We start from the raw sequence: 14,904 nt of genomic DNA, 5'->3' as shown, positions 1-14,904 counted from the left end.
ACGGGTAACTTATCCATAATCTTGGTAGTCAACCCACTCTCAAACCTCAACGCCGGGTTCTCCTCACTCAAACCCATATCCTCAAGATACCGGACTTCTCATTGAACCGTCAGTAGTACTCGGCTCACCGACATCTCAAATGGCCATCTTAAACTTATCAAACTCCTCCCTCAACCTACTCCTCACATGCTCCGGCACGAACTCCATTCTCACAAATTTCTACGAAACTCCCCCAAGGTATAGCAGGTAAGCCTTGGTTGGTGTATATCTCCTTAGCACTCACTTTCACTGAATCCCACCACTTGCCTGCTGCCTCCCTCAGATAAAACGCAGCCTGTTCCACTCTCATCTCATCAGGGCAATGAACCAAGTCTAAGATGTTCTCCATCTCTCTCAGCCAACTATCAAGCAGATTAGGCTCCCCAACCCCCTTGTATTCCTTCGGGTTAAACCTCGCAATATAGAGGCTGATTTTAGAATGATCAACCTCCTTCTCCTTACTCTTATCCTTGTCCTCATTCACTCTCTTCAGGGTCTCAGTAAGAGCATCCTGGTGCTCTAACATCTTAACGATGTCGTCCGTGGTCATAAGCTCGCTCTCGCGTACAAAGCGCTTCTCTTGGGCGGCATCTTGAAGCTATATATAAGAAAGGGTAAACATAAACACACGTACTAAACCTCAAAACACGAAAACACGCCGCCCGAACCCACTCGATCGAGTTCCCAAACACACTCGATCGAGTAACGGCTACTCGATCGAGTGCCCCACGTGCTCGATCGAGTACCCAAACTCCGAGAACCAAACGGACCTTCCGATCTCTTACCTACTCGATCGAGTATCTAGGCTACTCGATCGAGTGACCCCTACTCGATCGAGTACCCTAGTTACTCGATCGAGTGCCCCAAAACTCGATTCTCGGACTCAAAATCGCCAAAAACCCACCCGATCGAGTCGGTCCCCACTCGATCGAGTATCACTAACTCGTAAGAGCTACCCGCATGTTACTTCGTACACTAACATGCTAAACTTTATAAAACCACATGATAACATAATAAATATGCTACGCATCTATTCTACTATCAACAAGATCAATTCATCATGCTATTAAAGCCACATTGTAAACATCCAACATGTTATTCCAACCTCATGTCTACACATATATTACTTTTCTTTCACATTCTCAACTTCTCCTTCAACATCCAACAATCACACACTTCATCACATTGTTAACAAGTTAACCAAGCACACCTATGACTCGACAAACACTTTCCCATGTGACCGGTTCAAAGTTGTAGGGCGACCCCCGCGACTTTAGGACGTCTCCCAAGCCTTTGCACTAGCTCCTACAACTTTTACCTCGGGTTCATTTTAATTGACTCCCTATGTTCATTAAGTTCATTGGTTACAGGTTTCAGGATCGTCGCTCTGATACCATTTGTAACACCCCCATACTCCAAATGCCTTACCAGGACCACTCAGGTATGAAGACATTACCATCTCGGTCGCCCGAGGTATGATAATCAAATAGACAAAACAGAAACAACGTTTAATATAAATAGTTTAATGAATAAATACAATCCTCAAACCAAACCAAAGTACGATACATTATTCCAAACTATCTCGTTATCAATCAAAATGTAAATAAATGCTAAACTACGGCGGAAGACTCTATCGTCATGTCGTGGCCATCCCAGCTATCCCGATACTCATCTCATACCTGCTCAATATCTGCTCACCATCCCCGAATGGATCACCGCAGGTTTACAAAACAACACCGGGGTCAGTACTAATCACACAATCAATATAGATAACAATAATAAGACAAACAGACAGCTGAACTGTCACACACACACACACACACACACACACCACCAACTCCCATCATCTCAATACTGACTGTCCACTGGACCAGCCCTGCCAGTGGGGGACCGCAGCCGTTCCCACCTAAGCCCCGCTCATCGTACGAGCGATAACCCTGTCCCATTAATGTGCACATCCCCTCCCGTGGCGGGTTCCACGAAGGGCGAAACTAGGGCGTGAAGTCACTCCCGCAAGTGACCCCACTCGGTAGAAACATCTCGAGAGCCATAGACAACCAAATACAATCACCATCACAATCACAATCATCATATCACACAACTAACTACAAGACATCACCAATATCCCATTATGGGACTAATACGAGTAGGAAATCCTACCGGAAAGCACAACACGCAGACGGTATCTACAAATTTGTATCAAAACGGCTCCTCTACGAATTCTCCTCCTATCATACAACACATAAAGACTACACATCACAAACTACACACCAAAACCCCCAATTCCTAAATTAGGGTTTAACCAATCTTAACAAAACATTATAAAAATTATGTTAAAAGCTTACCCTCGACGCAAGGAATCCAACGACACGAAAAACAACAAGAACCGACCGTCTGAACTCCAGGAATTGCTAAGAATGCGATTAGGAAGATGAAGTGGCTGCTTTCTCTTTTAAACAGGGTTTTAGGTTTTGTAAAAGTGAATTAAAACAATGGCGAATATGTTTAAATACCTTAATCGCATAATTAACAAAACCCGAGAAAACTTCCCCGTAAAACCGGACACTCGATCGAGTACCCAAGGTACTCGATCGAGTACCCCCTTACTCGATCGAGTACCCCAGCTACTCGATCGAGTACCCAACAGGTCAGAAACTATTTTATTTCGCAACTTGCCCATACTCGACAGAGTAAGGGCTACTCGATAGAGTACCCCAAGACATATAAATACGGAGTATTACATATTCATCCTACCCGAAAATCGTCCCTCTAGTCCAGCCAATACATCATCAAAAATAACGGGTTCATATGAAGTAAACAGCTGCTGAAAATAAGAATTTGCGACGCTTGACACGACCTCATCCCTTTCTCGCAATATGCCCTCGTCATCAACTAATTTACCAATGAAGTTCTCTCTTTCGCTCTCCAGCTCTAGAGTGGAAAATTTTCGTATTCCGGTCTCCCTCCCTTAACCATAAGGGTCGTGACAGTTGTCGCCAATATTGTTCTTCTTGCTTGTGCAAACCCGCAATCTCATCTACAAGTTTTCGACTTCGTTTCACATCCACCTCCGACCTCTTCCCCTCATTAAGGCGTGCTAATTGTTTGCGTTTAAGCTCTAGTGTCTTGTTAATTTTTCCAATATTGATCTTCTTCCACGCCCGAAGCTCCTTTGTACACGATGTTAATGTGCTCACCAGTTCCCCATGCCCCCGCTCAACTCCCCGTATCACAGCCTCTTCGCATCCCTCCTCCCCTACCCATATTTGCTCAAACCTAAATCTGCTTCTTGTACGGTCAACAATTTCTCTCCTATCGAAGACCAGTTTAAGTGGAGCGTGGTCGGACCATTCCTAATCAAGGTGAAATAATTTAGCATACGAAAAACAGTTCCAACCAAGACTCTGAGCATATAGCACGATCAAGCACACTTTGTCTATTAGCCGCATCAGCTTGACCATTATCGAAGGTAAAATCGTAGCCATCCCAAGCAATATCCTTTATCCCAGAATCATCAATTGCCTCTTAAAAGTGATTTATTTGCCATTAAGCTCGACTTCCTCCCTTCATCTTGGTAGAATATAGGATTTCATTGAAATCCCCAATACAAATCGACGGAAGCAACGACTGACTATGTAATAACCGAAGTAATTCCCATAAGAGATGACGATCTAAAATAGTTGGCCATCCATAGAAACCCGTAACTCTCCACTCTTTATCTCCCTCCCGAATATGGAAGTCCATATGATGACTAGAAGCCGAGACAAAAGTACAATTAATTTTCTTTTTCCTCAAAAACGCCATCCCAACTGACCTCCCCCTACTATCCATTTCTATGCCATCATAACCCTCCAACCGTTCCCGCACCCTCCTCAAACCAACGACCACAAAGCTTAGTTCCGCATAGAAAAATCACGGCCGGGGCTCCCCTACGCACAAGAGTACGTAGGGCACTACCGTGTTAGGACTGTCCTAACCCCGACGGTTAAGACTTAGGAGATTCATTTGGCCCTGCGGGGTTGAGAGACCTCAACCTCCGCCTCAGGTACTAAGACGCCCCCGTCTGCTATCAATTTAATCTTTTTTCCCCATCAGCACCAACCTCCTTCTCCTCTGTGGCTTGTTTGCCCCCACAACCAGTTCCCACCCCCATCATCTCCCTCTCCACCTCTCTCCCATGCAAACCTCCTCCATTCTCTTACCTTGTGTACGGCTGTACGCCCTCCATCTCCTTACTACCCTTTCCAGCCAGCCTCCCACCATAAACCAGCTCCCCTACCACCTTGTCTTCTATTCCCCCTTCCACCTCCATATCCCGCCCATCTCCCTTTCCTTCTTCCTCGCCCCCAATCTCTTGACCATGGACAGACTGCCCACCTCCCTCCTCCCCTCATTATATTTGCCTTCATTAAAATCAACATTTGTACCCTGCCCCTTCTCCAAAAACCCCTGCTCTACTACAGGTTCTTCACTCATGTGAACCATAGTACTAACTGATGCGTGCATTTTATATAGGCATTTTGTACTTCATTTGCACGCATTTCTATGCATTTTGTGTAGTGTTTAGCTACAAATGTCCCCCGAATTGTCTACTTTGGTTTCTCTTGTCTTATTTGCAGGAATGAACCAAAGAGAAGCTAAATCAAGCTTAATACATGTCCCTATGCATGAATTTAGGATATTAGTTGAGTCGGAGCCTTAAGACTACTATTTTGAGATGTGCAAAGAAGTAAGATAGCTAGGCGAGCAAAGGAAGAACTTCAAATTACTAGTGCCTACTTTGAAGGGCCATATATCGAGTTCTACAACTGATTTTTAGGTGTTTCTAATTTAAGATAAAATCTTGTCCTCTTATCGTTCCAACGCCACCGGAAACGCTCTGTTTGCCCAAGTAACGAAGAAATGACGGCCGTTTAAAGTTCAGTGCGCGAAGCAGGAATTATGTGCTGGAAAGTACTCGATCGAGTACTATATTGTTCGATCGAGTCCTTTTTCTACTCGATCGAATGAGGCTTTTTTTTATAGTGTTTGATCGAGTACCTAAAGTACTCGATCAAAAGGATTTAGCTTGGATTTGTTCGATCTAGTGATATAAAGTTGCTCGATCGAGTGACTAGCTTATATACTCGGGATTTTTATCCCGTGTTAGGTTTATTTTATGTTAATAATGACTTCCCTATATAAAGGAACTCGGGATTAGGTCATAAACACACTTTTTACATCATATACACTCTTAAGCACTGTTTTTCTCTCTTAATTGTTGCTACTTTGTTCTTGCCTATTTTTTTCCAGATCTTAACTTGTAATTCTCTCTCTTTACTCTCTTTAATTTGCAATGGTTATTATTTCTTCATCTCTTGTTCTTGCATTATTTATATTTATGCATAGCTAAATCTTTTGCTAGGATTTAGGGGATTCGATGAATTATTGTTAGTTGCTAATTAGGTTTACAGATCTTTCGTTGTTATCATGTCTCTGTTGTTAATCACTGCATTTAACTGTAACTAGCTACTTGAATCGATGCATTTAGCTTAATTAATCTTGGTAAGCCTTAACCTAGACCGGAAGGTTAGAAGGGGTGAGACTCGCAGTGAACAATATGATGCTTTAGTGAGGGCGGAAGCTAAGCTAATAGTATTTTAGGGCGAATTGAGACCGGAAGGAGATATTCGTTGCCCCTTAGACCGATACAATTGACCGATCTGTGACCTTAGCTGTAATTAACCGATATTCATTGATGACCCGACAATCCTAGTTCTCTTCCTTTATTGTTAATCTATCTTACACTTTTCTCACTTTAATTTCCTTTAGTTTTAGTTCAAACAACTTAAACCTCCAACTATGACCATAGACAGGCTAGGATTAACGAATAGATAGTGATCGCCTCCTCGTGGAGATCGACCCTACTTACCGCTGACTTCTGTTAGTAGTACTCAGGTATTTATTTTTGGTACTGAAACGACGGTATCACTATCCATTTTACTTCTCTTCCGTTTGATTTTCAGATCAAGGGAAATGGATTTTAGGCGTTCAATCATCAGTGCAATATCCTCCTCTGCTTCATTTCTTTTTTCAGGGTCAAAAGCCGTCGAAGTCGATCACTGGAAATATGGTGGATGCAAAGGAGAAAACCTTTCTTTTCCGGTTTGAGTTGGAACGTGACAAGGCGAGGGTTTTAGAAGGGCAACCTTGACACTTTGAGAAGTTTGTCTGGTGCTTCAACGAGCTGAATAAGTCAGGTAAGGTTACTGATGTACCGTTGTTTCATTTTCCGATGTGGTCAAGAGTCTACGATCTTCCTATATCGGGTCGATCAAGCCAGACGAATGTGGAGAGAATTGGAGCATGTCTAGGGTGTTTCATTGAAGCTGATATGAGGTCAAATTGTGAGTTAGACAGCTCTATTAGGGTGCGTATCATTCATGATGTACGAGAACCTCTTAAGGCAACTATCCCAATAAAAATGAAGGCAGGCCGTATTGTGGATTTCAATGTGAAGTATGAGAGACTTCCTATTTTCTGTTATGGTTGTGGGGTCATGCGGCATGGCGAGAAGGACTGTGTGTACGATCCTTATGAAGAAGACGACCTTCCATTTGGGGAATGGCTTCGGGCCTCTCCTTGGAAAGTGACTAAGACAAAAAATGAAGGCTCGGGGAAGGCTAAGAGGGATTTGAAATGTCTAATGTTTTGGATAAATATGGTTTTGATGAGTATCTCTCTCTTAAGACGGATATATCCGTTCTAAAACTAAAACGGATTAAATATTACCTATTTACATAGATGGGACAAGTTTTTTCGCTAATTTCTATGCATTTTAATTTTGTCTTATCTTTATTAGTTGAACCTGTTTTAAGTTTAGGACGGATATATCCATCTTAAACATAAATTTACGGGTTTTGACTTATCAATTTCATGATTCAAATGTTTTAAATGAAACATATTTTAACATTATATAGTATCCATATTTTATATCACATAATGCAAAATGTTTTAAAATACATTTTTCACTAACTTTTCACGGGTTGAACAACACTTACTCTTAAGTTAGCTGGCTGGCTTATTCACATTTAATATAAGTTTATAGTATGTTTTATTTACTCATATGGTCAAGCAGGTCGAGTCAAGTTTCGACCTTAAACTAACTTCATTGAAGATTCAGATTAATCGGGTCACTGGTTAAGATCTACATAATTTGATCTTGGAAACAACGGGTCTGCACGAGTTAGATTTAAGGTTCGAGTCAAAATTTGACAAATCTACAAACACGACATTGGTTCACCAGTTTCAAAAACTGTATTAATATCTTATCTTTAAAAACGAAGAAATCGTGATACAAATATTGTAATTCACAAATAAGTTATCCAAAAAATTTAATATCATTTGCACATTACTTTTTACATAATATAATTTTTTTTCGTATTTTTATTTGCTAATTTTCTTAGGATATGTTTCTAAATGCGAAATGTATTGTTAAATCATCACATTTTGTTATGACCAACATATATAATATCTTAACTGCTAATGTAATTTATAATTCAAATCTAATAATCTTAAATATGACATCGTATAAAATTTGACAATTTTTATATATTTTTAGTTAATAATAATGTTCTAAATAACATTCCGTGCAATTTTGCACGGGTTTAAAACTTGTTAAATACAAACTAAAACACCACAAATATTACAATTTTTCTTTTTAACTTTAAAGTAAATTAACGATTTAAACAACAATTAAACATCAAAGTAAATTCCAAATTTTAATTTTAAGATTTTATTGTTAAATAAGTTATCCCGCAAAAAAAAAAAAAAAAATACATTATATTACTATAATTTTACCGCGTTTGTAAATGTTATCGTCTCTTACTAGCTTAGGACCCGTGTAAAAATGACACGAGCATATAAATTGAACAAATAAATAAGCTTTTAATATTTTATTCGTTGTATTTTATTGTGCAATATTATGTTGTATAATTGTACCAATTAATTTCAATGAATTGGTTATATATAAAAAGAGCTTGAAAATAAAATAACATTTTTTTTTCATATTACTTCAAATATTATATAGCGTAGTAAATTAAAATATCATAGTACAAGGATAACATAGAGAGCACCGAGTTACTTTCATCCAGTATTACGTCTACTTACCCATGTAATATCATAAATTATATAAAAATAGATATTAAAAGTTATGGTTCTCACCAAACTACATAATTATAATTCAGGTGAAATATTTTAGTGAGTTTGTGTTAGCAACAAAAATGTCAACATGTTTCATACTAATAAGGTTACAGTCATGCAGTCATGTGTAAATATAAACAATTAGTCTCAAAAGCACCCGTGAAAACACGGGTGCAAAAGCTAGTTATATACATCAAAATAAATGATTAGTTGCAACGTTCTATAATAAATACTCCGTAATAATTAACGTTATAAAATACTCTTTTTTAGTCACATGAGTACTAATTAAAGTGCTTTAACCTTTGATTCGAAAATAACCAAACCCAAATAAACCTATGACTAGTCCTGGAAAAATTGACCCGACCCGAACATCAGCCGACACCCGAACTTGACCCGACCCGGTATAACCCAACCCAGATTTTTATTGTTGCAAAATGATTATTATCCACAAATAACTTGATCATAATTGACCCGAAATGACTCGTACACAAAAATCATTTGGTCCGACCCAAAGTCTGTAGACTCGAAATAACCCGGCTTGAAATTGACCCGACCCAAATGCGAGTCGATTGACCCGTTTATCAGGTCTACCCATGACTCAATCCGAAAGAATCCGAGTGAAGAATCAACTAGACATCCAAAACTGACCAAAACCCAACTAACCCGATCCGATACGAAACAAAATCTGTTTAAAATCCGAAATAAATCCATCCGGCGTAATTCATTTAGGTTTATCGTATGGTTATTAGCCGGTGTAATTCATTTAGGTTTTGTTTTGATAGAGTAATTTAGAGGGAAATAGTTTTACTTTGTTTGGATTTGAATTGCATAATAGGCTGGCTAATAAGGGATTAGGAGCGAAAAGGAGTGGAGGCCGAGAGACGGGGAGGGATTTGAATTGCATAATAGCCTAATAGGGGATTAGGAGCGAAAAGGAGGAGAGGCCGAGAGGAGGGGAGGGAAGTATTCAAAATCCCTTGTTAGGTAATTAAAGCGAATAAGAAGGGAATAGATAGGGAGGGAAATAGATCCTGCTTCCCTCTCCCTGCATATTGTAATGGTGAATACTTGATTTAGACAAGCTTTTAGCAGTAAAAAAAGTGACTAGACCTTTTTAATGATACTGAACTTGATTACTTGAATACTTACTGTTTACAAACAGTACTTATTCAAGGTTTTTGAAGGAGATTGGTGGTATATGATGGCAGGGAGACGGTGGAAAGAGGAGGCGATGGAGAAACTATTTGCCCATTTAAGATTAATGCATTACTCTACCGGCAACTATTAATCTTTCATTCTCATTTTCACCTCTCATCATAACTTTTATTTATTTTCTTATTATTTTCAACTCTATTATCATATTCAAGCAATCCTTTATTTTCTTTACCCTTGGCATCTATTACTCAGGTTATGATTAATACCATTTCAAGTGAGTTCGAGGTAATGGAGATTAGGTCTGAGGGCTTGTGAAGGTGACCACAAGACCCCATTCGCCTTTCTTGTTTTTGAATTCCTGTACAAAATGAAAGCCATGAGTCTAATGTAGTCAAATTACTTGTGCAGTTCTTTTAGTTCCATAGTTTGTTCTTCAGTAGTCTGGACAACGACTAGCGTTTGATCGGATGGACGAAGAACAATGAAAATGCTCTGGTACATAGTACTGCAAACTTTGCAACATCAGCGGGTAACTTCTCGGTTTAACCTTCCTTATAATGTTCTTTTTTTTTTTTTTTTTTTTTTTTTTTCTGATTCATTAAGACATTAATGTTGCTTATCCCTTTTGTTAATTATGTGTGATCCTAATTTTCTGATGTAGATTGGAGACCTAGGTTAGAATCCTGTTTATTTTGAGTAAGCTTTGCCTTAGTAAACCTGAAAGATTTTTGTGAACAAAGCAAATGCCATTGCCAAAAAACAACTGTTTGTTGTGAAAATGATGTGGCGTCCGAAATGGAGCAAATCAACAAGGGATCTTTAATCATCTAGTAAAGTATTCTGGCTTTTTCAACTCATAGGCCCTCCAAATCATTTGATTGTCTTCACCACATCAAATCTACCCCATAGCAACAGGATTCACATGCCCTAGCTGCCAATTTTGTATATGCTGTATGATTAGGAATCTTTTTGGATGCTAGGGCTAATAAAACCATCTTACCATCTGTTACGGAAAGACCGTATGTGTTCATTATTAAGGCATATTCAAGATGGTTTTATCTATGTTCTGTTGTTACAAACATGGCATTAGGTCTAGGCGGTGACACTGAATTGCAACCAAATTAGAAAGGTTTTGAATGTTGATGCGATCTTATTTTGAGATGGTATCTATCAACTGTAAATTTGTTCGCAACAACCGAGATCAGATAACAGTGACCAAATTCGAGATCAAGTCTCAAACAGAATTTTGACACCTAAGTACTCCTGCCAACTTGATCATTGGACCTGCAGTGTACTTGGGCTCACAAGTCACAAGCTGATTTTCCTTTTATGTTGTTTTCTTGTCTGAACTCCTGCCAGAATGAAGATCGGCCCACCTAGCTAACATAAATACCACATACATTTGTGATTTGACCCTCCTTACACCCATCTAGCGAGAGCCCTTGAGGCACTAGGGTAACATCGTTGTTGCTTTAGATAAACAACTCATTGCGGCCTTGTTTCTTGAACTGTGTATCTTAGCTTTTCAACCAAAAACATTTTCGACAAATAGCGACAGTGTAAAACAGACTGGCATGCTCCACCAACACTAAAGGCATATAACTTCAGCTATCAACAATAAGTTGATAGAATGCATGGTGACCTTTCTTGGGTTTCTGAGTGCATTTTTCGGTTCAATTGCAATGCTAATGATACTTTTTAATAACAAGCTAAAGTTTTCCCATGAGTTAAAAAATTAAACTTGGTTAAGGAAAGGCTTTTTTAATACCAACTTGGCCAGCCCAAGTAAAAAGTACAGGTGTCCTAGCAAGATTAGTAGACTTGGAGTACAGTAGTGTATCTTTGGCCTACAGGCACCCTTCCAACCGAGCGCTTAGTGACGGAACTAATAAATAGGGATTAAACTTTAAAAAGCAATTGAAAATTTTAACGTTAGATTTTAAAGTATTCATTGTTAAGGTATACAACCGTCCCTACTAGCCTCTCACTCCACCATTGCTATAGTGTCACATTGGGATGATTTAACCCCACTTAATTTTCCCTCTTTGGTTTATTAATTAAATAAATCATCTGTCTTGATCATAAAGCCATTTAATGTTCATTGAGAGTAAAGATTTGTGTGATTGTGACTCAATTTGTCCCTCACTTTTTTGAACTTTTCGATTGGTTCTTTTTATTATGGTTTATTATAGTTGATCATGTTTGACATGGAATTATAGCTAGGTTTATTTAGGGGATTTCCTAGTGTCCTTAATACTTATAAACAGTTACCCAGGTCTGGTTGATGTATCAGTATCATGCTGTGACCTATGTTACTCCGACGTTCCATTTTAGTCCCATGTCCGACACAACACGACACTTCGACACTTCATTTTAGACCAAAAAATTGAAAGCTTCACGGAAATAACCTTATTCGACTTTCTAACTCCCGACATTTCAACACTTCATAGATTGTGACCGGATGTGTCAGACTGTAGAATTTCTTATTTTCTTAGCAATTTTATGGTTGATGGTTGATGACTTGTACAGTTGCACATACCTGTTAATGCTGTTATTATCATAATGGTCATTGTAGACGACCTTTCTTAGTCTGATTGCAACATGGTGCTTGTTTTTGTTAACTCTTATCAATTTTATAATTTCTATTTATGAAGGATGCAGATATACACTCTTCTTTTGTTCTTAATGATAATGGATAAAGCAAAATGGTTCATCAAAGTATTGTTTTTCTTTCTATTATAATCTAGTAGTCATTTGATGCAATTCTCGACAACATATTCAATTTGGGGCTTCTGAAAACAGCACGTGTACTGCTAATACAGGCATGCATACGCTACGTTGATCTGATCGACCCTTTCCTTATTCCTCCATTTACGAGAGTCCTTTATCAATGGTAATGTCGCCATTGTTGTATGTTGGAAGTAAAAAACGTCTTAACATGGCTTGTTATTACACAAAAGTCCTAACCCATTATATATGTGGTATCTGATAGTATTATCGTCATATGATTTGTTATTATTGATGCTGTTTTTCTATAGCATACCATATAATATAGTAATATAGAACCGAAGGCTAATAGAATCCACAATTACCTACTTCACATGTAACAGGCGTTTTTTTTGTGCCACAAGAAAATAAGTGTTTCTAAAGGTTATCGTTGGTATTGTGTATAGACTAATGTGCGGTGAAGATGTGAAGTCATTGACCAATGACACATATGAACCAGGTTTAGTACTCGCCGACTTCAAAACCGCTTCATAAATACCATTACACCAAAAACTAACTTATACTCCATACATGATGACTATGAAAGTATGAGTACATCATAAGCTATAGGAAAGTTGGTCCATACGTCAAAAGTCAAATCAGTTGATAAAAACATGTTCCCCTTTCATTAATTGGTATGGTTGTATATGGGGTCACTGTACTGAGTGGAATGCTGGGGTATGCACTTGAAAAGTTACAGAATACAGTCTATATATAGTAACATGTGTAAGCTACCTTATTTGTCATAGTTTCCAAATTTTGTCAAGCAGCCATGAGTAGAGGTGGAAGTTCTGGAGGTGGACAAAGCTCTTTAGACTACCTGTTTAGCTCTCAAGGAGGACAGCCGGTTAAGGAACCTCCTCCGTCGCCCTCCAAAACTATCGATCCACCATATGGTATCGACAAAGGCGAAGATGAGATTGCGACATCTAACCCCAAACAAGAACCCAATATCAACAATTATCATAGAGCAAATGGCCAAAACTCGGGGAATTTCATTACTGTAAGTCTTTATTTCAATTGTTTACGTTTATGTACATCATGGTATTAGATTCCGGTGTGAGACTTTAATAGAATTAATTTGTTCTTAATTAATTACATTCGTTGCCATAATATAATTAAGATCTTATTTCCTCTGTCCCAATCATTTGTTTACTTTTTATTATTATTTGTAACTTTAGGAGTATTGTAATCAAAGGTAAACAAATGATTGAGACGGAGGGAGTAATTAAAGAACACAGATTTAAGGGAGAGAAGCTTTATTCATATTGAAGAGCACAAATAACAAAATATAGCTAGGTTATGACATAGAGAGTACTCCGTATATAATAATCTCTAAATAAAGGCGGGAACTAATAAGTCTAAACAGATAATCTTAGCAAGAAATCCAGAATAAACAGGTAGTTCAATAACAATGTGTTAGCGAGTTTCCGTGCTGGGTTGTTCGAAAAGGGGACTTAACCGATTCAAGTCGTATTCTAACATTTGTTTATTTTAATCTTTGTAGAACCGTCCTTCAACAAAAGTGAAATATGTGCCTGGGGGAAATTCTTCACTTGGGTACTTGTTTGGAGATAAGTGATGCCCTTCTGCATTAAATTATAATCTTTTCAGCAATGTCTAAATTGTATGATCAATCTGAAATTAAGAGGTTGTCTTTTAATTGAATGTACCTTCCTGGTTTTATTTATTTATTCTGCTTGGTTTTCTAGTGTGTGTGTGCCCACGCGCGCGTGTGTGAATCAGATTGTATTCGTAAGAGGAGCTTTAAGCTAATTCTAGGGTTTCACTGTGTGCTGTGTATATGTAATAATGTACGAAGTAATAGTATTTAAAATAAGCTTGAATGTCTTAAAATTTCTGAAGATAAGTTGCCTTCCTGAATTTTTTAGGGTATGTATTATCGACACCTTTTGTGTTGTGTATTTGTTGAGACGGATGTATTCAAGGAGTATGGTAAAATACTGCGAGACAGCAGTTGGTGGATGCAATTCTCGAAAGCAATAGGTATTACCGCATTACTGGCCACCGCAAAAATGAGTTCCAATTCTTCTAGCCCTAGTATAGTCTTTCTCTGATCTCTGATTCTGTATCTCCCAAGAAGTGGAAAGGTAGTTCTTATTCAACAGAAAAAAATGATGAAAAAGATGCAGTTCCACTCACATTTCTTTTTGTTGATCAATAATTCTTATATAAGGTCTTTGTTGATAACTGATGCTTATCTAACATTGCTTTCCCTTTGATATACATTGTGTGTTGTTTTAGAGCCATTCTTAATATAAAGGTTTTCGATTTCCGAATCCCAAAGGCCTAGATAACTACTAGTAAAGACCCTCTTTAAAAGAACCATCCTCCCCTCCCCAGCTTGCCTCCTGTGCCCCAATCCATCCCTCGAGGACTCCTCTATCCACATTCTTCGCGATTGTAGTACTGCTACCTCTGTTTGGGCTCTCCTCAATGTCGATCAATCTTTCTTCTCTCTCGACCTCCAGCCTAGGATCCATGTGAATTGCACTTCTCGTAATCCGTCTTGGGTTACTCTCTTCTCCTTTGTTCTGTGGCGACTTTGGATCCAAAGGTGCGACTCTACTTTCAACGCTACCCCCCCAAGACCGCCCCACTTGTTCCGTGATGCCACGAACAATCTTGCCCAGTCTTGGACCTCTGCCTCGTCTCCTAGCCTTCCTCCCTCCTCACCCGGGTCTACCTCTGCCTCTTACTACCCTTGTAGTTGGGCCCTTCCTCCGCTTTGTTGGTTTAAAA

The 14,904-nt window shown here is 38.7% G+C and overlaps 1 protein-coding gene across 2 annotated transcripts; it reads left to right on the top strand.

Moving 5' to 3' along the window:
* Nucleotides 1–9,670: 9,670 nt before the first annotated feature.
* LOC141587242 (protein SPIRAL1-like 5) lies at nt 9,671–14,025 on the top strand. 2 transcript variants are annotated; one of them, XM_074408694.1, is made up of 4 exons: nt 9,671–9,692; nt 9,784–9,904; nt 12,912–13,144; nt 13,649–14,025. In XM_074408694.1, exons 3-4 carry the CDS (start codon nt 12,914–12,916, stop codon nt 13,721–13,723), a joined length of 306 nt encoding a protein of 101 aa, XP_074264795.1. In that variant the 5' UTR covers nt 9,671–9,692; nt 9,784–9,904; nt 12,912–12,913; the 3' UTR covers nt 13,724–14,025. The 2 variants fall into 2 exon arrangements, with proteins under 2 accessions (XP_074264795.1, XP_074264794.1); XM_074408693.1 differs by having other exon boundaries at nt 12,891–13,144.
* Nucleotides 14,026–14,904: the final 879 nt, after the last annotated feature.

This window comes from Silene latifolia, chromosome 6, assembly GCF_048544455.1.
Source record: "Silene latifolia isolate original U9 population chromosome 6, ASM4854445v1, whole genome shotgun sequence".
NCBI lineage: Eukaryota > Viridiplantae > Streptophyta > Magnoliopsida > Caryophyllales > Caryophyllaceae > Silene > Silene latifolia.
Note: the sequence above shows the minus strand (reverse complement) of the source record. Positions and strands in the feature narration are given on the sequence as shown.

What these genes read in the sequence shown, in the direction of transcription:
- LOC141587242 (XM_074408694.1), top strand. Translation starts at nt 12,914, where the DNA reads ATGAGTAGAGGTGGAAGTTCTGGAGGTGGACAAAGCTCTTTAGACTAC. An exon ending in ACTCGGGGAATTTCATTACT is followed by an intron (nt 13,145 to 13,648) that starts GTAAGTCTTTAT and finishes TAATCTTTGTAG; the next exon opens with AACCGTCCTTCAACAAAAGT.